The 22,294-nt window shown below is 35.8% G+C and overlaps 1 protein-coding gene across 1 annotated transcript in view; it reads left to right on the top strand.

Moving 5' to 3' along the window:
- Positions 1 to 12: 12 nt before the first annotated feature.
- Positions 13 to 22,294, top strand: part of LOC131568812 (dynein axonemal heavy chain 5-like) — a 147,605-nt gene continuing 125,323 nt past the window's right edge. Inside the window, exons 1-19 of the mRNA XM_058820918.1 lie at positions 13 to 175; positions 2,889 to 2,986; positions 4,441 to 4,629; positions 4,729 to 4,803; positions 7,084 to 7,170; positions 8,291 to 8,362; positions 8,947 to 9,048; positions 9,971 to 10,157; positions 10,862 to 11,027; positions 11,140 to 11,233; positions 12,384 to 12,482; positions 13,804 to 13,985; positions 15,755 to 15,874; positions 16,566 to 16,767; positions 18,197 to 18,292; positions 19,020 to 19,193; positions 19,285 to 19,374; positions 19,824 to 19,979; positions 20,942 to 21,081. Coding sequence (XP_058676901.1) covers positions 13 to 175; positions 2,889 to 2,986; positions 4,441 to 4,629; positions 4,729 to 4,803; positions 7,084 to 7,170; positions 8,291 to 8,362; positions 8,947 to 9,048; positions 9,971 to 10,157; positions 10,862 to 11,027; positions 11,140 to 11,233; positions 12,384 to 12,482; positions 13,804 to 13,985; positions 15,755 to 15,874; positions 16,566 to 16,767; positions 18,197 to 18,292; positions 19,020 to 19,193; positions 19,285 to 19,374; positions 19,824 to 19,979; positions 20,942 to 21,081 — 2,492 coding nt within the window. The remainder of the gene's footprint in view (positions 176 to 2,888; positions 2,987 to 4,440; positions 4,630 to 4,728; positions 4,804 to 7,083; positions 7,171 to 8,290; positions 8,363 to 8,946; positions 9,049 to 9,970; positions 10,158 to 10,861; positions 11,028 to 11,139; positions 11,234 to 12,383; positions 12,483 to 13,803; positions 13,986 to 15,754; positions 15,875 to 16,565; positions 16,768 to 18,196; positions 18,293 to 19,019; positions 19,194 to 19,284; positions 19,375 to 19,823; positions 19,980 to 20,941; positions 21,082 to 22,294) is intronic.

Here is a 22,294-nt window from a genome sequence, read left to right as displayed (position 1 = left end):
GGGGTGGTGCAGATGGAGGAGACTGTGGGAGGTGAAACCGAATTAGCGGTACGAGACGAGCCCTGTTCCTCTCATGGTCACTCTGCACAGCAGGAGTCAGAGCAACTGAGAGCAACGCAACTTTCTTCTAAGCCTCATATTGATCTCTCTCCACCTCTCATTGCTATAAAGAAAGGTAAGGGAAAAGTAATAAGTACTTAATATCACCTTTGTATGGGGAAAAAAAATCCAGGAAGAAAATGAGAAACCAATTATTAAGTAGAGTGTTTAAGTTTATATATACTGGGTGTGCTGTTCTGAATCTGCTAGTGTAGGGACTGTATGTGCTGAATGTGCAGTTTTCAGCTTTATAAATAAATATATACATATAAATAAACAAATGCATATATGTTTATATATATATATGTATGTATGTATGTATCTACAGGGTCATCCACTGTGCAACTCTGATACTATATAAGATTTCCTAGAGTTGAATCATAGTAATATGATTCAAACAATTTTTTAAAAATTAAAATGAGTAGTAGTCCATTATATTGTACTTTACAATATGACAGATAATATGGTATTTCTTTTCTGAAATACTTTAACAGTGAGAATAGATTAAATTAGTTAGTTCAAAAGTTGTTGAACGTAGCCATCTACCTCTGTGCCTGTGGGTGCATCCCTTACCCATGTCCACTTTGCTTATGTATTCACTGATCTTGTGGAAGAGGATCATGTTAGTGTTAGTACTGAATAAATATTCATGGCAACTGGGAGAAGGTTGTGAGGCCTGGAGGAAAGCTAGAAGGGCAAAAAGGAGAACTAAAGGCTAGTTGGCCTCCCCTCAGTCCCTGGGAAGGTGGTGGAGCAGCTAATCCTGGATACCGTTTCCAGGCACATGAAGAACAAGAAGGTACCTGAGAGTAATCAGCATGCATTTAGCAAGGGAAGAAATGTGAACAATCTAATTTCCTTTTGAAATGAAATGTTTGGTTTGGTAGGTGAGGGGAGTGCAGTGACTATAGTCTGCCTTTCCTTTAGTAAGGCCTTTGACATTCTCCTGTTGAGAATTTTTTATTGTTCCCCCGGAGGTGAGTTAGACACACATTTGTGCTGAAATATAGAAAAAAAAATAAACAATGCTTTGGACAGTCTTTAAACCATAACTGATTCTACAGGAAGTCTGCATAGATGCTTCTTGAAGCAATTCCTTATATACACATGCACCAGCACCACTCCTGTGAGCATCAGCATGGAGCACCCCAGCCTAGCCTTGGCTCCATCCCCCGGCACCAGCTCTGCTGCCCAAAGGTAGATTCTGAGCCAGGCGTTCCAGGATGGCTACAAGAAAAAGCTGTGGCTGTTCCTTATCACCAAAAGAAACTATACTCCCTTACAAGGGATTGTTCTGCCTCTGGTATTCCTTCCTGCTTCCAGCCATCTTAACCCCTTCTGCAGCTGGACCTTCTTGCTCTCTATGCCAGATTGTTCCTGGGTTACAAAGTACCACTGATGAGCAGTTGCAATTTAAATTTCCCCTTTTCTCCTGTAAGATCCTCATAGAGAAGCTGTGGAAGTGTGGGTTGTCTGAGCAGAAAGTGATGTGGATTGAAAACATTGAACAGACAAGCTCAGAGGGTGGTGATCAGCGGCACGAAGTCGGGCTGGAGCCCAGAAGGTAGCAGTGTACTTTGGGGGTCCAGTCCTGTTCAACATCTTCATTAATGATCTGGAGGATGAGGCAGAGGGCACCCACAGCAAGGTTGCTGATAGCACATAAAAGGGAGGCTTGGCCAAAGAATCAGAGGGTTGTGCTGCCATCCAGAGGAGCCTAGAGAGGCTGGAGAAAATTCCTGTGCCTGGGGATGAGCAAGTTCATGCAACAATACTAGCTGAGGGCTGAACAGCTGGAAAACAGATTGGCAGGAAAGAACCTGAGATTCCTGGTGGACAGCAAGTTGAACATGAGCCAAGAATGGCTCTTGTGGCAAAGGAGGCTGATGATACCATGGGATGGATAAGGAGTATTGCCAGCAAGTTAAGGGGGATGATCCATCCTCTCCATTCAACACTGGTGAGGCCTCACTTGGAGTAGGGTGTCCAGTTTTAGGCTTTGGAGTACAAGAGAGACGTGGATGTACTGGAAAGAGTCCAGTGAAGGACCATGAAAATGATGAAGGCGGCAAAGCACCTGTCCTGTGAGGAAAGGGTAGGATCTTCTCTATGCATGTAAATAGAGAAGACCATCTAAAGGTCTTCTGAAGGGACCATGTAAAGATGAGGTGTACAGAAGAGGGAGTCAAGCTCTTCTCCATGGTGTGCAGTGATGGGACCAGAGGCAATAAATGGTGGAAACTGAAACACAGGAGGTTCTCTGTGAACATCAGGAGTCACTGTGAAGGTCACCGAGCACTGGCACAGATTGCCCAGGGAGGTTATGGAGTCTCCATCCTTGGAGATACTCAAAAGACATATGGAAACTGTCCTGGACAACTGGCTTTAAGTAACCCTGCTTGAGCAGTATCCCTTCCAATCCCAACCATTCTATGATCCTGTGCATATTAATCAGGCGAAAAGAAATACAACTTGATAGAAAATTTATATGGAAATCAGTGCTATTAGAATTCGAGTTTTAGGCACAACCTTATTATTTATATAAAATAGATTAAACAGTAATTCATGGAAGTTTGGTGAGCTGCTCATAAGCATTACTGCACGCTCCACTGGAGATCCTATTTGCTGCCAATATGGGATGTAAATATCATTTTTTGAGAAATAAAATGGTCTCATTTTCCCCAGTATGAGAAGATGTTAGCTAGCAAATATGAAGACACAACACTGCAGGTATTGTAAATGCATTTGTTGTACTTGAATAATTAGAAATTATAATTTCTTTTAACTAGAGACAGAAAGCAAGAATAGACATGGAGGGAACTTGCAGACAAGGAGCAGCGAGCTAGGATCTGATGCCACAGGATCATCTCTGACTACTGTGCTTCCGGCAAGTGTTTTTGTTCTAAAACAGGTTGTGGGTGACCTTTTGTCTGCTGAATGTTCTTCTACATAGATTTTTCTTTAAGTCTTCACTGACAAAAGCTTGTCTAATATTGAAGCATGCTGAGTTCCTTCAGTCTCTGTTAGTTGCAAGGAAAAATAAACAGTGAACGACTCAAAAGTGTCTACAGTATTAGGGCACTGACTTTCTGTGCTCATAATGTGTGTTGCTCAGATTTTAGGTTCTTTGAGAGATTTTTTTTATCATTCACTGGTTAATACCCTTCCTTTGCCATGAGGAATGTTTGAGAATGCTTGAATAAGGTCATGCTGCATCGGGGAAGGCATATTCAAAAAAAGAGATCCAGTTGTTGACATGGAAACCAGAGATGATAAAAGGCTGACATAGTTTAATTGGGAACTACATAGTGAATCATGATTAGCTTTTAGAGATATCAAAAGGGTATTGACCAACAACTACATGTATTCAGATATTGTCACTGTTTCCTGGTGTCTAAGAGGTTCAGGTAGAGAGTAGGTGAAAAACATCCATTCAGAGTCTGTGGTAAGACCAAATGGTAGGAAGCAAAGGTGCAAGTTGGCAAGCTTTCTTGTTTTTTAATCCAAGAGTAGGGTTGATTAATTACAATTCCAATTGCCAGTGTAGAGTACTGGCGAGTGATGTAATTTATCTTTTTTTCTCTCCAGTAAAAACTGTAAGGTACAGAGACACTTCAGACATTTCCAAACCCCAGATACTCATGTCAGTGGGAGCTGTGTGTAGAGGGAAATGATCTGTGTGGTTACTTATTTACCCAAATCTTTAGTTTTCCATATGTCTTCCGAGGATTTTCTGTTGACTTAAAAGTGTTAGTCACCATATCTATTTTCAGTCTTGTTCACACTGTTAGGAAGATTTATGAAAATACTTTTTTGACATAAATCTCCCTCTTTATAATTGCACTGCTGCCTTTATATGATCTGTAAATTAATCATCAAATGTGTATTTATTCCTGCAGTAACTGATTTTATAGTGATTTGGTTTATTTATTTCCTTTAGGGTATAACTTGATACTATATATTAAAATGCAGGCAGTGTAGAGATTGATCCCAAATCTAGAATATGGACCTATAGAAGTTTGGAACCTGGATTCACAAAGCTGAGATTTGAATGAAAGCTGTTATAGTACTAAATTTATGTTGTGACCTTAGCATGGATCGACATTTGGTTCTGAGATCCTGGATTTTCAGATATGTAGTTTTCATAGCAGCTTTATACTGAGAAATAATTCAGGCCTAGCAAGTTAATTATTACTTTTCCCTGTACATTCCTTACATGTAATTTTTTCATGTTTCTGATAGATACGTAGTTTATGAAACCAGCTTAAAGATCAACAATATAAAATACAATCTTTAAGTGAGGAAAAATAATCTTTTTGTAACAAAACTTCTATTTTGTAGTCCACTGTTAAGAAAAGTAAAGTACTTTTCAGTGAAAGCAGAGAAGAACTAGCCAAGCAAGCCAAAGAAACCAAAGAGGAGAGAAGAGCTCAGATAGATGGAAGACACAGGTATTTGATATCAAGATTAGCAGATGGGATAGACTTGAGTGAGCAGCAAGTGGAGGAGATTATTATTTCTGATGACAAGGTAAATACTGATTAAATTGTTGTTACAAGAAATATTTCTAAAATTTCCAGTGATTTGAAGCTATCTCACAATTATCTACAATTTTCTTTTTTTTTTTAGTTTCAACTAATAGAACAGTTCTTTGCCCCTTATGGACTTAAAAAGTTGCTCTTTTTTTATCAAGATGCACTGCAGGTATGTTTGCATTCTTGCTTCTGCAAAAACAAATTTGCATTTAAAAAAAAAAAATCACATGACTTGCAGAATTCAAAAAAATCTTAATGGATTTTTTTGAATTCTGGTGTGGAAAGAATGGTGTGGAAGGAATTTGGACCTCACTGTTTAAATACTTCCATCTTGGCTTTCATGGAAATTGCAGGATGCCTTGTAGTGTAGTTTGACACTGTTCGTTTTCACAAAAGAAAACTAAAATTGCCAAGTAGGATAAAAATTCAGATTTCAAAAGTGATAAAGATAATTGAGACAAAGTGTTCATGGTATTCAGACTTTAAAATACTAGATTAGCTAGCATAAGTATTATAGTAATGGGGGAATTGTCTGTGTAAGAACCAGTTTATTTTCTTTTGGTTTGAACTGCACCAACTTCACTATGGACAAAGCACTCATTCAAGAGGGTGAAAAATGATGTAATTTCCTTCTAAATTAAGGTAGCATCATGTTCAGATCTGTCCCATTCTGCAGAAAATAAGCTTGGAAAACTGTGACCAGAAATAAGGCAGTTGTGGTCCCCAAGTTGTATTTTTCTCCCTTTAAGTTTTAAGGAGAAGCTTCTGCATAAAGAGTGAAATAATTTGTTCAGCATCCACTGAGTGTGTGATATCAGAAGTTGCCAAGTGACCTTGACATTTTCTAACACAACTGTTGTGGGCTTCCAGAATTGCAGTAGTCCTTCATCAGTCCTTCATCAATCCTTTCAAATTGTGCAGTGAGGAGCCATGGTAGGGAGAGCTAATTCACCCTGTGATGGTATTTTGGGCTTGTTGAGGAGAAAAACTCCTCAACTGATAATTCTGGATCATCAGTTAAATGCAGAATGAATTACAGAATCATTATAACTTAGATAAATTTAAAGAACTTTTGAGTGTTACTGGAATTGATTAGAGACTTTGCAAATCACAGAATGAGCTCTGCTGTCAAAACAGTTTAATCAGTTTTTCGTTACACTGGGACTAGGCCTGCACATTTCTGGGATGAATGTCTTGTTCTCTGACTTAAATCAAGATGAAACTAAAAATCTTGACATTGTTTTCCTTAACTGACAAATTAGGAATAAATGCCTAGCCTGGGTTGAATGAAATGTTTCATTGCTGCATTTAATTTTATTTTATTTTGACCCTTTTAACCGTTAAAAAAAAAAAGGGAGAGTTCTGTTTCAGAAGCATCATAGCATAAAAATGTTTCTGATGGAAAGTATAAATGCCATCTCTAGCAGTTTGATTTCAAGCACATTGGAGAACTGGAGTTTACTCAAGGCAGAATTAGATGTGCCGTGTTGTTCTTGGAAACAAAATACTGAGCAGGGCAGACTATTGGCCTGACTAGTAGGCATGTCCTTACCAAGATTTATCAAAGATCCTTTCTTTGCTGCTTCTCATCTCTTCATCTCTCTTTTTCACCATCTTAGATGCATGATGTTCACTTGAAACCACGTGCAGGGGTCAGCAGATGCTGATTTGGGGTGGAAGTGAGGAGCCACCCCTGTATATCACACATCTCATGTTCAGTCTAGCAGGAGCTGAACACTTGACTTCCTAGAAAGAAGGCTCTCCTCAGCTTTAGAGATAAACCTACAAGCTTGACCCACATTTTTTTCTGTCACATTCTTCCAAGTTTCAACAGATTATTTTCCAAAATACGTGACACGTAATTAGAGGGAAGCAGATCTTTATTAACTTTAGGCTTTATTGTTCCTTCAAAGAGAAGTGGTTAAAGATACGTGTCAGTGGAGAGGGACCAGTGGCAGCAAGGCTTCCCTGAGAGAAAGTTTTTCTGTGATGTCTGCTTAAAGAAATGGGCAGAAAGCTAAATTTTTTTGCTTTGTTGACAGGATGTAGCTGGTGTCATTGCTTGTGAATCCCATTCACAATTACATTTTGACTTTGCAGACCAAGCACATGATTGTTTCTGTGAGACATTCAGTTTGTTCTCATAGAGGAAGTTTCAGTAGGAATCAGTTCAGATTTAATTTTGTTTTCTTTTCTGAAACTTTTCCTCTTTCTTGTTTTTGTTGTTATTGTTCTTGTTGGTTTTTTCCCTGAAATAATGGGTCTGTGAAATTGTTTACTGGGATTCAGGCAAAGCTTATTCTCCAGATAAAAAGCTCATGATTTCTATCTGGGAATTACAAAGTGAATCAAAATGGACTTAGTTATAATTCACATATTCAAATTGAGGAAGTATTTGTATGATATAGCTTTTACTTTATTAACCTCCTATTTGTATTTTAATTGCTAGCAAAAGTCGAATGCATCATTGAGACCTGATGGGTCAACAAACAATTTGCCTCAGAAGAATTTATTTATTACCATGGGTTCCACAGAGGTATGGTTGAAAAAAATCTTTAGATGACATTTAAAAAGTAAAATATTGAAAAGCCTTAACAGTTCTGCAGTGTTATACAATTTTTTTGTAATCCTTGGAGAGATATTTAGGTACTTACTCCCTGTTCTTATAATGCAGGGTCTCCCAGCATTTCTTAGGCTGAGGTTGGCCTTCATCAGTAAAGAAGTAGTGATTTCACTATCTGAGAGGAAAGCAGGTCAAATAAGTCCTTGTAAAAAAATTGCAGATCCTAATAATTTTTAATGACTGCGTGTTAAGTGTTTTCCAGGGCTTGTGTACTTCTAGTTTAAAAGTGCAATTCTTCAGTGGTTTTCTATGCCATTTCATATAATAATGCTACACATTACTCATAAAATACCTTTAAGAAATCCTTTCTTCCATTCAAATTCTTATAATGACCTCCCCCCTGTAATATCTAAGCATTAGTCAACAGCATATTCAGAGTGGTCATTAAGATTTTTGATTAATTTTGATTTTTTCCATCTCTTTTGGGGAAAATTGACTCTTCATATACAATGGTCTTTGAATATGGCCTGGTGATGCTTTGGTTTTCATTTTTGTTGTTATTGTTGTTGTTTCTTGTCAGCCCCAAAGAGCTTATGTTAATATTGTAATGCCAGAAAAGACATAGCAGAAGAATTCTTTCTTGCTCTCAGGGGAAAAGTGAGTTTCATTCCTCTGCCAAATGGGCCAGCTAGAATGGATTTTCAAATTTGTGGCAGTTGAGTTTTTATTAGGTTTGTTATTAGGTTTAATGGATAAATAAACAAAATAAGTATCTTTCAAGTACAATAACAAGAAATAGCCTAGCTCACAAGCTCTCCCTGTACTGCATTTTCTTAGTGGAGGTACAACATTGAACCAGTCTGTCCAAAAGGGCATTTTTGGCATTCTTGTGTTAAGCAGGGAAAAACCACTATTTGATTTGAGAAGGACAGATTTTCAAATATCCTGCAAACAATTTCACTATCTCTTTTAGTCATTGATTTTTTACAGGATTTTTTCCAGCACATTTTTAGGGTAGATAAATTTTTAAGTAAAATACTTTATTGTATACTTGTATTCTTTTTAAGTGTATGCATTTGGTGCTATTTTTCAGGACTTTACAGGAACTTGTGCATTTTTCCTAAGAACATCAGATGAAGTTGTAACTGCATCAAATGTCTCTCAGGTCAGAGCAAACTCATGCAGTATTCACATGTTCATATTTTCTCAGACCTTTATTCATGCAACTGCAGTCAGAAAAAAATAGGGAATACTTTCATGAAAATGTCTACTTGTATGATTAACAGAAGTTCTTTTTCATGAGAGTAAGCATTTGTGATAAAGTAAAATTCTAATAATTTATAAATTAGCTACTGCGGTATTATTAAACCCCAGGATTTTAATTAATAAAAATCATTATTAATTAGTCATTAAAATATAAATTTTAATGACAATAGGGAATAAGGACCTAAAGTGGAAGATTTTAAGTAATGAGCCTAAATTATTGAAATGCTACACTTAAACTCTGTCTTTTAGACTTTTAAAATAGAGATAAGTCTTGAAACTAACATAAGGTTTCCTGGCCTCTCACATAAAAGTACTGTGTTGTGTATAAAAAAGTACAGTAACAGCCTTTTCTGACTTTCAGAGATAGTCATGTTGCACAGTTATGGACTGTGAATGTGTCTGTCCCATATCTAAATGTCACTCAAGCAGTGTAATGCTGCAGAAGTCAACATGCATTGTGCTAATTTTTGTTTCTTCCCAAAGGAGGTGAATTTTGGCATGTTTGACTGTACTAATGGAAATATCCTTCAGGGCCTGGAATTCTTCTTGTCCCAGATTATGATACCAGCACTGAAATCCCAACAGGTAATCAAACAGTCAGTCTTTTTTTCTCAAGATCACATGCAAGTAAGGCATGTGGCTGCTGCAATTCTTTTTGTGCACCTGTTGGACCTAGAACAGAGGATATAAGAAGATAAAAGTCCAATATAGGCCTTTATGAGAGTAATGCAATTTGTACATATACAAATGTTTGAAATTCATGTAGCTACTGTTCATTTTCTAGCAATAGTGCCAGCTTTAATTATTAGGACAAAGGAGAATATAACACAGCAACCATACCAAGTTAAAGCTGTGATGACTTTATGAAAACTAGATAAAACCTGGATTGTAAGAAGTGTCAAGTCCTGGCAGCACAAGGGCTCACTCTATGACTTTATTCTTGGAGACAGCATGAACAGTGTTATATTCAGAATATCCAGCTTCTTTGAGTTGTCCTCCTTCTGTGGCACTCATAAAGCATCAGTTTGTTCAGGTGCCTCTGGAAGCACACGATCAGAGGTGGCAAGTACAAAGAAGCTCATTGTCTGCTGAGAATGGTGGTGTGTATGCTGCTACCATACACTGTCATTTTCTCTCCCCAGGAGCAGAATGGGATTTTAGAGTCTGTTTTCTCTGTTCAGAAGGAGAAAAATAAAGCTAAACAAAATACAATCCAGTGTGAAATGAGTGACAGCTGACTTCAGACTCAAGTCAGAGTGAAGTCAGAGACTTTTATTTCTTAGAGCCTTTTGCTGGTCTGTTTCTTCTTTTCTTACCAAGTAATTTAGTCAATGCACGCTTCAAAGTATTGATGAGTATATTTTAAAGGTCATGTTGATAAATCCTTATATACTGCCATGAATAAGAAATACTTCTCTAATGAAAAATACATTTTGTGATCAAAAAAAAAAAAAAAGCAAGCATGACCCTCATTTTTTGATTTTTGCATAAATCATAAAATAACCAGAACTGGGGAGCTGTGAAAGAAGGCTTGAAGAACAGCCAGATACAAGAGTTTCTGTATTCAGTGGATAAATTTGTGGGTACTTTGTCATCATCTAGACAGAATATAGAAGATAAAATTCAGCTCAAAAAAGTGGATATTGATGTTTATGTCAAAAACTTACAGAACCCATCTGACTACATAACTGCAGGTGAGTAATTCCTACACCAAGGCAAACAAAATGATGCTGTTTATAAAATAAATGTTATAAGTAAACATTTACTTTGAAGAATTAATTCATTTTCCCTAAGCTGTTTACATTTTTCTGCTTAGTCTTGCCAGGTTTGTGATTGTTTAATTATAAGATCATCAATCATTTGCCCATAATTTAGTTCATAGATCTTAAAGAATTAGGTAGTTGCTTGATATATCGTGCAAGCAGTTGTCTGAATCCCTCCTAGTTTACTAGCCAAGTAATTGCTGAATGAATCCATGTACTAGTGTGTGTACTATTCACTTTCTTTGATGCTGGGAAAATCTTATCCAATGTTTTCTGACTCTGTGAATAAAACCACTGTATTTATAAAAAATATACTTATTTACATATGTGTTTTTGTAAGAAAAAGAGTAGTTATTTCTCTTTCAACAATAGCATTTTACAATTTCTTAATAACTCACTGTATTTCTAACTCTTTCCATTGTAAAGGAAATGCAATAGTAATAGAGTAAGACACAAATATTATCTGTGTCCATCTTGTTGTTACAGTCTTAATCTTTTCCTGTTGGTCAGTGATTCAAATATACAGAGTTTACATGGTCTCAGATTATGTTTGGCAAGAACACAGCTTCTGGAGTTTAAATTTCTGTATTTATTTCTTGGTGCTTATAAAACTGTCCAATTCCATGGTTTTGAAGGCACTAACAGAGAGGTCACTGAGAAACTTGAAGAAGTGGTCACAATTTGGACCAAACAGATTCGACAAGTTTTAGTTGAGAGTGAACAAATTAGAAGAGAAGCTGATGATGTTGGTCCATCTGCAGAGCTGGAACACTGGAAGTCAAGAATGTCATCATTTAACAGGTGAAATCCCTGCATTATTTCTCACAGAGTCTTAAAAAAGAGGATTAAAAAAAAAAAAAGTGTAAACTTTTATTCCAGAGAGAGAGTATTAAGTATATATCTTTCTTCAAAGCCTTTTAGATGAGATCAAGAGTTCAAGAGTAAAGAAAATTATAAGTATTCTTCAGGCAGCAAGATCAAAGACATTACAACAGTGGAAGGAACTGGTAATTACTTCTTTCTAATTAGAATTTTAAATTATTACAGTACTGTATTTGTGATATATAGAGAACTGAACACAATGCTAAAAATAAAAATAACTTTCAGTGTTTATGCTGGTTTTACACTGTGGTTTATTATCCCTTTGTTGGAGCATATAGCATCAATGATCCTGAAATTAAATAGATAACTTGAAAAGAAGTAATTGCTTTTGTAATATTGCTTTTATTAACATTATAGGTGGAAAGGTTGTGCAAAAGTAAAGCAGTGCAGCAGTACAACATTTTTCTGTCTCTAACAAGCTGAACCCTGTGCAGGCCAACTGTAGAAGTCTGAAAGTCTTTCATGATGCTTTTAGAATTTTTGAGAGCAGACTTCTGGGGGCACAACTGCTGCTTCATATAAGTGGATACCTGTAATGTAAACTTATCAGGCAAAATTGTGGGCAAGCCAGAAAATAAGCTGTAGATCATACACAGTCAATGAGACCCCCACCCACCCCCACCCCTAGAATGTAGGTCTTCTATTGCTTAAGAAAGTATTCTACTGTTTTAAGAATAGACCTGGAAGATTTTTTGGTTTTGTGATTACCATATTTGCAGGCTCTTATGATAAATAGAATTTGGATAAAAGAAAGTGTCTGTACAGAGCCAGTACAAGCCAAGGATGATGAACTACATTTCTTTCTTCCTATGAACTAGCTCTCTAAGTAGTGAATAGTTCCACCTGACATGAGCATAAGGATATACAGGCATTAGTTGTGAACTCATTGTCCTTCACAAGTGTTTATTAAACAATGTTGGGAAGCACCCTGGTAATGTTTCAGGGATCTTATCTGAGTTCTGTAAAACGGTTCCTGTGCAGAAATCATTCTAAAATCTAAGTTGGATCCATGGGGAGGAAAAAGCTTTGGAGGTTTAAGTACAGACCTATAAACCACATCCAAGATGTAGCTGACCTTGGAAGATCTTACCAATTTTTGCATGTAGAAGCAGTTATTTCTCCTGTGAAAAATAAATAGCATATTTGAAAGCACTTCTGTGGGAAAGTGTTTGCAAGATTTAATCATAGCCTTGTGTGCTGTAAAAGAGAAAGAACCTGATCAGAAAATTTTCACAGTAATAATTCTGTTCTTTTCTTTTTTTCTCATCCGTTCAGGATCGTAGTATAACAATTGCTGCCAATGAAGCTAAGGACAATGTGCGATATTTATATACGTTGGATAAATTTTTTGGTCCACTTGCCCATGCTTCACCTGTAAGTACTGTAAAGGCACTTAATGTGAAATTCAAAAAAGAAAGGAAGGGGCTTTTGTTGCTGTAAAAAAGCTATTTTTCCTTTTAATATTTAACTCTTTCACTTAATTATTAGCAGGCAGTTTAACTCCTTAGGCATTTGTTAATTGAGCTTACTAATTTTAAGTTAACCAGATAATAAAAATAATAATGCCTTGTTTAAAGGAGTTATCATTCCAGAAGATAATTGAAGGATATGAAAAAACTAAGCATCAAATTGTGTTTTTCTTAACCCAGTAATGAGCTGAATTGCCTTTGTGAGCTTGGGTCTCACATATGGCAGCTCTTCCGTCTGCATGCTTTAGTTAGGAATTCCTTGTGATTGTTTTATAAAATGATCTTAAATCTTGGGTTGAATTGAAATCGGTTAGCTTCAACTTATTTTACAGGTTAAAGCTCTTTCTCTTGTAGGTTGCACTGTCAATAAAATTTATTTTCATAACCATATGGGTCTCAGAGTTCATTTTTTAAAATAAGAATATGATACAGACATCAGACAAAAATGTGTAAGCTTGCATAGTTCAGAACATTTACACATAATCCAACTGGTAGCAATTTTTCTAAATAATACTTTCAAAGCTTGATCTCTTTTGAATCTATTCTGGTATTTTACACTGCACTTCTTCTGCAAATATTCACTGTTCTGCCATATAGGATTTGACTTTTTGATACCTTTACCATACTTTTAAAATTCTTTTCTAGACCAGTCTCTTGTTCTGGGTTCTCAGTGTATCTGGCTTGCATGCATTTCTCTGAAATATTTCTCTGGGATATAAAACTCTATAGTTCAGTGTCCAGTGAAAGTGGGATTATTTTTGCCTAGCCTCCCCCTTCTGGATTTCTCTTCTGTGCAAATCTAGAGAAAATGAGCAAAGGCCAACTTTCTTGTTGTTCTTCCTACAGAAATCCAGCTCTTTTCCAGCAGTGGAAGAGAGCTCTTTTTCTCAGATACTATGTTCCTCTGCAAAGTAGATTACAGCATCTTCTTATACTAGAGGCTATGGCCAAGCAGAGTAGAGCCTCTGGTTTTCCTGTGGAAAATCCCAATCTGTAAAGGACTCATTCACTTATTCATTGCCCTTTTCCCATGCTTTTTGACTTGGTCAAGGTGTGATAGTGAATTGGATGGTCCATTTCGTAATGGCAAAATCACAAAAAGATGTTTATCCACTGATAAACATATTCCCAGAGCTGTCATTGTGTTAAATTCCAGGAAACTCTGGGGTTTTTTTCTCTGATTTCTTTCTGATTGCTGTCTTTCCCATTTTTTTTTGCTGTTATAGGTAAAAGTGTTGGAACACATTCCCAGTTTAATGAACACTGTCTTTATGATCTACTGTACATCACCGTACTATAACACGTCCGAGCGTATGACATCCCTGTTTCTTAAAATCACCAATCAAATGATTAACACATGCAAGACCTATCTATGTGAAGGGGTTTCAAAAATCTGGGACCTGGACAGGTGATAGAATTTTAATAATTTCCTCTTCTGTTGTTGACATTAGAAGTAAAATTACAGATTAATCATCAAGATTATTAATGGGTAAATTTAAGTAGCCCTTTGTCCTCCTACTAGTCATTGATTCCTATGTTAATTTTAAGCTGGCAACTGCTAATTCTGTGTAGAATTAAGTACTCTGCAAAAATTAATTTACAATGTGTTTTGAAAAAACCTGTTCTTGGAAACTGTGCAATACATGCTAGTATGCAGCACTCAATATATTGTCCACATGGATTTTTTTAGACCAAAACACACTTAAGAAATTGGAACTGGGAGCTGAAATACTTCATAAAAAAGCTCCAAGGACAGACTGGCAAAGTTCCATCCAGGATTTATATTTTGCTGTTACTGGACATGAAAGTCAGTTTGAGGAAGGGAACAATATATAGCAGGACCAAAATCACAACTCAGTTGTATTGTGGGACATTTCAGGGAAGTGATGAGTTAGCTGCTCTACAGCTACTTGTCCAAGTGCTACACTCAGCAGAAATGAAAGCACAGAGGTGTTTGTATGAAACTTATTCATTAGGTGGTGAATGCTGATGTCACTGGCAGAACAAGTGTAGCTGAAGGATGACAAGTGCAGGTAACATAGGAAGAGCACATACTATAAGAGCAGGTCAATTATTTTCATGCAAAAATGGAGGGGGAAATCACCTAGAGGAGTTAAAATGAACATGGCATCTGAATTTGTCAACTAGGAAATTGATAATTGGAATAGTCTTTTGGAATGGTCTGACTGCAGTAAGATTAAGGGTATTGACATGAAAAGGAAAAGGTGTTACAAGCCTCATCAAAGCAGATAGTCTGGATGTCTCTGCTTAAATTCCAGCCAAGTCAAAGTGACACTGAAGTAACTGGCTAGGAGACATAAAAGTAAATCTAGCAATTTTGATTCCTCATGCATTTTAGTGAAGATAAAGGGAATTTTTCAGAAATTACCTGTAGTCAATTAAGTACTGATTATGTTTATTCTAAAGGATTAATGTAAGTAAAAGTAGAATACTATTTTTTTGTTTATTATAGCCGAATTTATTTTAGAGACATTTTTCTAATTTATTTAATCTGCTATCTCTGCAAAAGTTTGTCCCAGTTAATTGTTTCAGCCTATAAATTTGACTATAATTTAAATCCCCAGTAATCTTTTGGAAGATGAAAGACAAAGCCAAAGTGAGGAACAGCTCTGGGCAAATGGCTTATGGCAGGTTTCCGTGCCTCATCCGTGTATCTCACGTGGCGCCTCAGGGTTAATGAGCAATTGTGTGTGAGATGTAACTATCTGTGCCCTTAGGAGCTAAGCTCTTCCTGGTGTATCTTTTAAAAGAAACAAGACTCTCCTTATCCTTATTCTACTGTGGAAAAATATTTCTCCAGTCTTAGAAAAAGACCAAAGAAACAAACAAAGGAAAACCAATCAGCAATACTCAGTACAGAAGATGAGAAATGGCCAAACTGCAAGCATTTGGTAGCCAGCATCCTTTGTGAACTGTGCCATGCAAGTCTTGGATTGATGACAACAAAACCCAACATAAAAATAAAAAATACCTAATATAGATAACAAGTCAAAATCTTTTGACTCAAACCCATCACATTTTGAGTGTTTTTCATGTAGTGTATAATTTTGTGTTCTTATTTTGCAAAGTTGCGATTTGACTAAAATATTTTATTTTTATTTGTACTCTTTTGAAGACCTTAGGATGATTCTCTGTCATCTGTATTTTCTTCCTTAGGCAAGAATTGCTAAAGAGGATACAACAATGCGTTTTCCTCAAAGAAAAGTACCAAGCATCCTTTCAGAAAATTAGGGAAGAGCTAAAGGAATATCCAAGTGACAGACAGTTTGATGTCAGGTAAATAACTCACTCCAATATTGAATCGTACTGATGAGTACAATTTATAAATGAGATGTAAATATATCTGCTGGCTAAAAGAAAAGCTAAATATTCAATTAAAATTAAGTACTTTTTATAATCAGAAGATGACTTTGTAGAGTGGGTTTTTTTATTTTTATTCAGGAAAAAAACAGGTTTTTGCCAGTCACTTGTTTATTCAGCACATGTCCAATGGGACTTCAGGGGAATTAGGCATTTATTTATTGACAACAAATACATATGCATTGTATGAAATCCTAAAAAAATTGAATCATAAATATGGGTGAAAACACTGTGAGGAAATGCAGTCAGCTTTGAGCTGGGTTCTCTCTCACTATGCCAAAGAGTGTTTTACATGTATTGACACTTAAATCATGGGGCATTTCTTGATATTGTACATTCACATTTTCTTCTCCTGCAAACACCTTATTTGAAAGAGTTCCTCCTGTGAAATGTGGTAAAGGCTTTTAGTTGCCATGTAAGGATTAAGCAATTTTTTGGTTTATATAGGTGAGCTTAATTTTTTTTTTTTTGTTGATATGTAATCATTACAGTATGATGTTTTTTGGGTGTGAAATTTGATAGCAGCTCTGGTAGAATATATGTGGGTTAAATAAAAATCTGTTGCAAAGAGATTTTCATAGAAATCCCTCTTTTTTTTTGTTGTTAGTGAAAAATACATATTTGGAAAATTTGAGACCTTCTGTAAACGTTTGGAGAAGATTTCAGATATGAGCAATACTATGGAAAGCCTTTTAGAGCTCCAGAGTATAAGAATAGAAGGCATTGACAAGATCACTGCTCAATACCAGAGCATTGCTACAAATGCAAAATCCAAACAGTATGATGTTCTGGATCATAGGAAAAAAGAGGTAATTATATTCAGCACTTGTGTGACAATCACTCTGTTAATTCTGAGCTTTTCACTGGAGTTATGCAAAGAATATTGAATATTATAAAAATGCATATATTTATTTGCAGTAACAATAATATCAATACTCTCATACCTTTTAATGTAATTTGAAAATGTTAGGACAAATTTGTTTTTTACTTCAAATGCTTTTGTTAACTTTTTGTAAACTAGGTTTTGTGTGATACATAATTCCACAAACTAATTTTCCTAAGCCTGATTGTTTTGAGATGCATATATTTTGAACTGCAGAGTGAGAACTGATTTAGGTACGTTAACACATCAAATACAATTTGTCTAATTATAAATGTTACTCAGTATTAATAAAAATAATAGTAATGGCAGTGTTATAGCAAAGTTAATACAGGCACATAATGGCGCATTTTAGAGGGAGAGGGGAATGATATCACTCCCAGTGCCAAACAGGATGATAAAAACTAAAGCGGCTTTTTAAATTCTTGTGTTTTAATCCTGGACATGCTGGGAATGAGCTGCTTTTCTTGAGCTATAGCCTGCTTGTTTTGCAGAGTTAGTGGCCTCACGATAGAAGTTCTAGAAGTGTTTACTTACTCTCCTGCCTTCCTGAGCTAAAACTTGTCAATGTCATTAAGTTCCCTTTAAACATTAACCTCGAGAGTGCTTTTGTTTTTCTTCTGATTTTGATGGCTTGTCTTTCTCTAATACTTGCTATATGTTTCTCTAATACTTCTGTGTGGATACTTTCTGAAAGAGGGAATTTGCTGTTCACTAGAATTTGGAGGGGTTAAAAAATGGCATGACTTCTCTACACCTAAATGCTTGGAGCAATAGCTATTATGTACTGTCTTCCCAAGCATGTGCAGTTCTCTCTTTGGGAGAAGTTTACATTGAACTCTTTTTGTTAGACCTTCAGTATTTTGGACTCTTAAGAAAAAATTGTTGCAGATAAATGCCCAAATTACTTGTAGGAACTGCCAAGTTTGGTTACAACCTCCATTAGTCTGCAAGGTGCTCTAGAGAGCCTGCCAGTTAGCTCACCTTCAGTGGGTTTCATACCTAGACAGTGGGATGGGCACTCTCCTGTGGCAGGGCTGCAAGTAGCTGGTTAGTGTGCTCTGCTCTCTCTGATGAAGTTTTGAGTTTTCCTTGGCCTGTCTGTGTTCCTCTGTGCTCCTTTGTGTTCATGAAGATCAGGCTTTAATTATTTAACCTAGCACTGCTTAGGTTTTGTTTGCTTTGCTTGGAGTGTAAATGCCTTTGCTGCTGGTGTTGTTCCTGTTCTTTCTAATGCAGTGCTGAACACACACACTGGGTAGATAAAACAGATTCCTGAAAAGCTTCACAGAAAGGATTTTGTTTTTATAAAATGAAAGCAGCATTATAGATAATTTTTTTCTTTGCTTTTATTCTAGTTTGAAAAAGATTACCTTGAATTTAAGAACAAAATTGCAGCATTGTATGAATCTATACAGGAATTTGTGGATTCCTGGTTTAAGAAGACCTTAACTGTAAGTAAGGTACCAAATGCAAGCCCCTGCTTTTAGTGCTTGGAAGGGCCAAGTACCCATAGCTCCTACTGAACTCCTCCTTTACTGCCAGTGTTCTGTACTGTGCTGGTGGCTGCCTGAGGTGATGTTGGAGGACATCAAACCTATTACAAATGTTCTAGAAGTTGCTTACAGAAGTGCTGTAAAGGAATGTTCATTCTTACTTGGTGCCAAGTATATGTTCCATGTTTCCATACCAATTTTATCACTCCATATTTTGAAGTTTGTTTTCTTTCTTCATCCTGGTATTTCCTGTTGCATTTCTAGTTTATTCCTGTTTCACTGGTAGGAGTAATTAAATAATGCCTGCCTTCTGTTTCCTTAATGTCAGTTTTATTCAATGTCTCATATCTCAGTGATGATATATGAGGTGTTAATGAAGTGTGAGTAAAGGTGTAGGTGTTCTACCACAACTGTTTGCTGAAAAGAAAGGAGAGAGGATTTGAGAGTCAGAAAAACCCCAAGCTGTAGTGATAACAGTTTCTTGGTTTATACAGTGGTAAGTATGTCCTGTGTGGGATAAAATATGGAAGTAAAATTCACAAACTTGTCTAGATGGATTTTTCTGTATTTCTTAGAAAATGACTTACAAATTTACATAGCATATTCTAAATTAATAAAATACTTTATGGACAATGACTTTCTGAACTGTTGTCTTCTGAAGTAAATGCTCCATCTTCTTTTTTAGACTGAACAGATGCTGGGATTTCTGATGAAGCTTGAAATAATAGGAGAAAATAATATTGATCTAAATGAGAAATATACCCTTGTTCTTCACCAGTACAGCCAAGACTTAGAGTTTATTCAAAAACTCTATCAGAAGGAAAAGGAAAATCCACCTATACCACGTAATATACCACCAGTAAGAATGAAGTAAATGAGAGAGAAAAATTGCTTTTTTCTTGAGTGTTTCAAATTAATGAAAATCTAACCTAATATCTTCTGTGTTTTAGGTAACAGGGAAGATTATGTGGGCCCAGCAGTTATTCAGAAAAATTGACCATCCAATGATGTTCCTTAAAAAGAAAACCACACTTTTGAAGGTTGGAAATTAGCAGAGGAGGATTTATCCTAATCTTTCAAGGATGTTATTAACAGAAAGCAAATTTACTTATATACTTCTCCACTCACTATTCTAGCAGCTTGTATCCAAGTTCATCCAACAGTGGAACCATTTGTATACCTTTCTCAGTGGGCCATTAGTGCCTTGTATATGTCACATTATAGACTTTGTTCTATGAACAGGATTGGGAGGAAAAATCGGGAAAAGAGTTATGTTGCTTAGAACAATTCAATAATAATTGAATTTCTAAATATATTCCTATGTTTCTGTGTCTTATCTTGTCTCTAAAACAGCATAACTTAGAGATTTCTATTTCTTTTGCTTTCCTGTGGTGGAGAGGAAAAGCCTTGTGGAGGGCCTTTTTACTGTGTTAGACTCATTGAATTGTTTAAGTGGTGCTTTTTCTTTTTTTTCCCCCCTAAATTGCAGACAATGGAAATGAAAAAAGTTATCAAGAACTACAATAAAATGGCTGCAGTTCTTTTGGAATTTGAGATTATTTATCATAGGGCCTGGTGCAGGTTTGCTGACCAGGCTAGGAATTCTCTGTGTGCTTCCTTGCTTGTCAGGCACCCAGAAACCAAGGTAAACATGATCTATTCTTTGTTACATGATTTAGTATTACATGTGCTACTTAATCATATCATGGATAGACAAGAAAGCATTGAAGTAACCTTAAACCAAATAGAGCTAAAAAATGAGCTACTCGAGTTGAAATGTTTTTTCCTTTCTGTGTATATTTATGATACGTCTCATAATATTTTTTCTTCATAAGGCTTCTGTCTTGTACAGGGTATAAAAAAGGCAGTACTCAGCAAGTACGTATCTACTACTGACTTATCTACATTCTTTAGCTGTTGCTTCCTTGTTCATTTTCTATGTAAACCAAAATTTTAGTCAAGGAAGGAATTTTTTGTTGGGTCATGGTCTTTTCTGCAGTGCTCAATATCACTGTGTTGAATATATTGCAATAATTCATTAATTTGCTTTCCAAATTTATTGCCGAGTCAGAAAATTTTACCCTTCTTACTTTATAGATTTTTTTTCCTGCTGTCGTGCAGAGAAATTATGGTTAAAATGTGACATTTTTGTACTAATGATTCCATAATGGACAACTAGAACATAGTTTTCAAATTTATGCAGCATCTTAAAAACATCTTAAAAGCAATTTTAGTGCCCTCAAAAGTGTAGAGATTAACCTTCACAATATTTCTCCCCAGTTACTGATGGAGAAGCTAGGATGAAAAGGCAAATTAACTTCCAGAGAATGTGGCTGCAGAACTAGAATTAAACTTGGGAAGTCCTGGGAGCCAAGAGGTTAGGGCACAGTGAAAGAGTCACAAGAAATTGAAATTAGTGTAAGATATTGATTGATTAATACTTTGGGAAATCCATATATTTCTAGAGGAGGCTGAAGAAGAAATAAATATTTTAAAAATCCTCTCCAGTCATTTACATGTCTTTATATGATCCAGTTACATCACACTACATGTAAGTACCAAACTGGTGTCTTATTTTCTATTTCTTTTTTTCACTGCTACATGAAGGAATTATTTGTAAACTTAGACCCAATGGTCCTGGAAGTACTTTATGAGACAAAATACTTGAGAAAAATGCATTTTGAAGTCCCAGATGTTGTCCTTGGCTTGTGTGCAGATGAAGAACAGATTAAAAGACATCAAAGGGAGTGAGTGAACACTTTTTGGATTTGTTTCTTATCTGCAAATGGGAATACCTACTTTAAATCTGTTGCATATATAACTTTTGATTTATTATAATTTTTATCTTTGATGGAGTTTAATTGAACTTTAATTGCTTTCCCCTGTATTTCCATATTAACATGCAGTTGTTCCTATATAGAGACATATCTCGTTACTTGGAAACGCCTACATGTTTTTGTTTTGTTACTTCAACAGCTGCTCTCTAAGTGGAGCTCCTAGGTACTGCTATTATTATTGTTAGAGTGCATCTGTGCACTCTAATATAGCAATTACACTCCAAAATATTACACTTAGCATCAGAAGTTTTTCTTTTTCCTGTTAGAAAAATAAGGTGGAATTAACCACTTGATTGCTGTACAACCCAAACATTTGAAAAGGGAGTATGTTGCCTAAATTATAACATTGTCTCTCATGTTGAACATCTAAATTCACTTTTGTTGATTTAAAATTGCTTTCTGTTTCTTGTAAAAGTTCGAATCTCTGCTGCAAAAGTTCTTTCATTCTCAGGGATGCTGGTTGTTAATTCTAGAACTCTCTAAACAGGGATGTTCCGTCTTAAAAAAAGCAATGTTTTGTGAGGACTGTTCTTAATTTCTTAATTAGAATTGGACAAAAAGGGATGAAATTTAAAGGGTTTCATGAATACTTCAACCCTTCCTCTCTTTTTCTGTTGAAATTTTCAGTCTTACAATGCATCATTTTTCATTGATTTTCTGTGGAGTGTTTAAAGACATCTAACTGTAAAATTTTAATGTGCAAGACAAACTCTGCACGCTACAGATCTCCAAAAAGCAGTAGCCCCAGATTTTGCCATCCAACAGGAAAAAATGTACAGGAAATATTTGCATTAAAAAAAGAAAGACAAACTTATCTTCTACTCTAAAAAACCTTCATACTGACTACCCAAGCAAAGAAGAAATATTTAGAGGTGTAGATTTTTGACTGACAACATTTTAAAAACCAGTTCTGGGTATAATGTTAATGTGTTATCTCAGTATATGGTTGTAACAATGATGTCTAAAGTCATGATTTTAATCTGGTCCAAAACACTCCTATTTCTGTGTTTGCGGCAGTTCTTGTAAGGGACCCATTATGTATCTGACCTTTGAATTATATTTGCATCTAATTCTTGTTTATGCAGTTTCTTTGTGTAGCTTCATTTTCATGGAACTGTATTGA

The sequence above is a fragment of the Ammospiza caudacuta genome, chromosome 1, assembly GCF_027887145.1.
Source record: "Ammospiza caudacuta isolate bAmmCau1 chromosome 1, bAmmCau1.pri, whole genome shotgun sequence".
Lineage (NCBI taxonomy): Eukaryota > Metazoa > Chordata > Aves > Passeriformes > Passerellidae > Ammospiza > Ammospiza caudacuta.
Note: the sequence above shows the minus strand (reverse complement) of the source record. Positions and strands in the feature narration are given on the sequence as shown.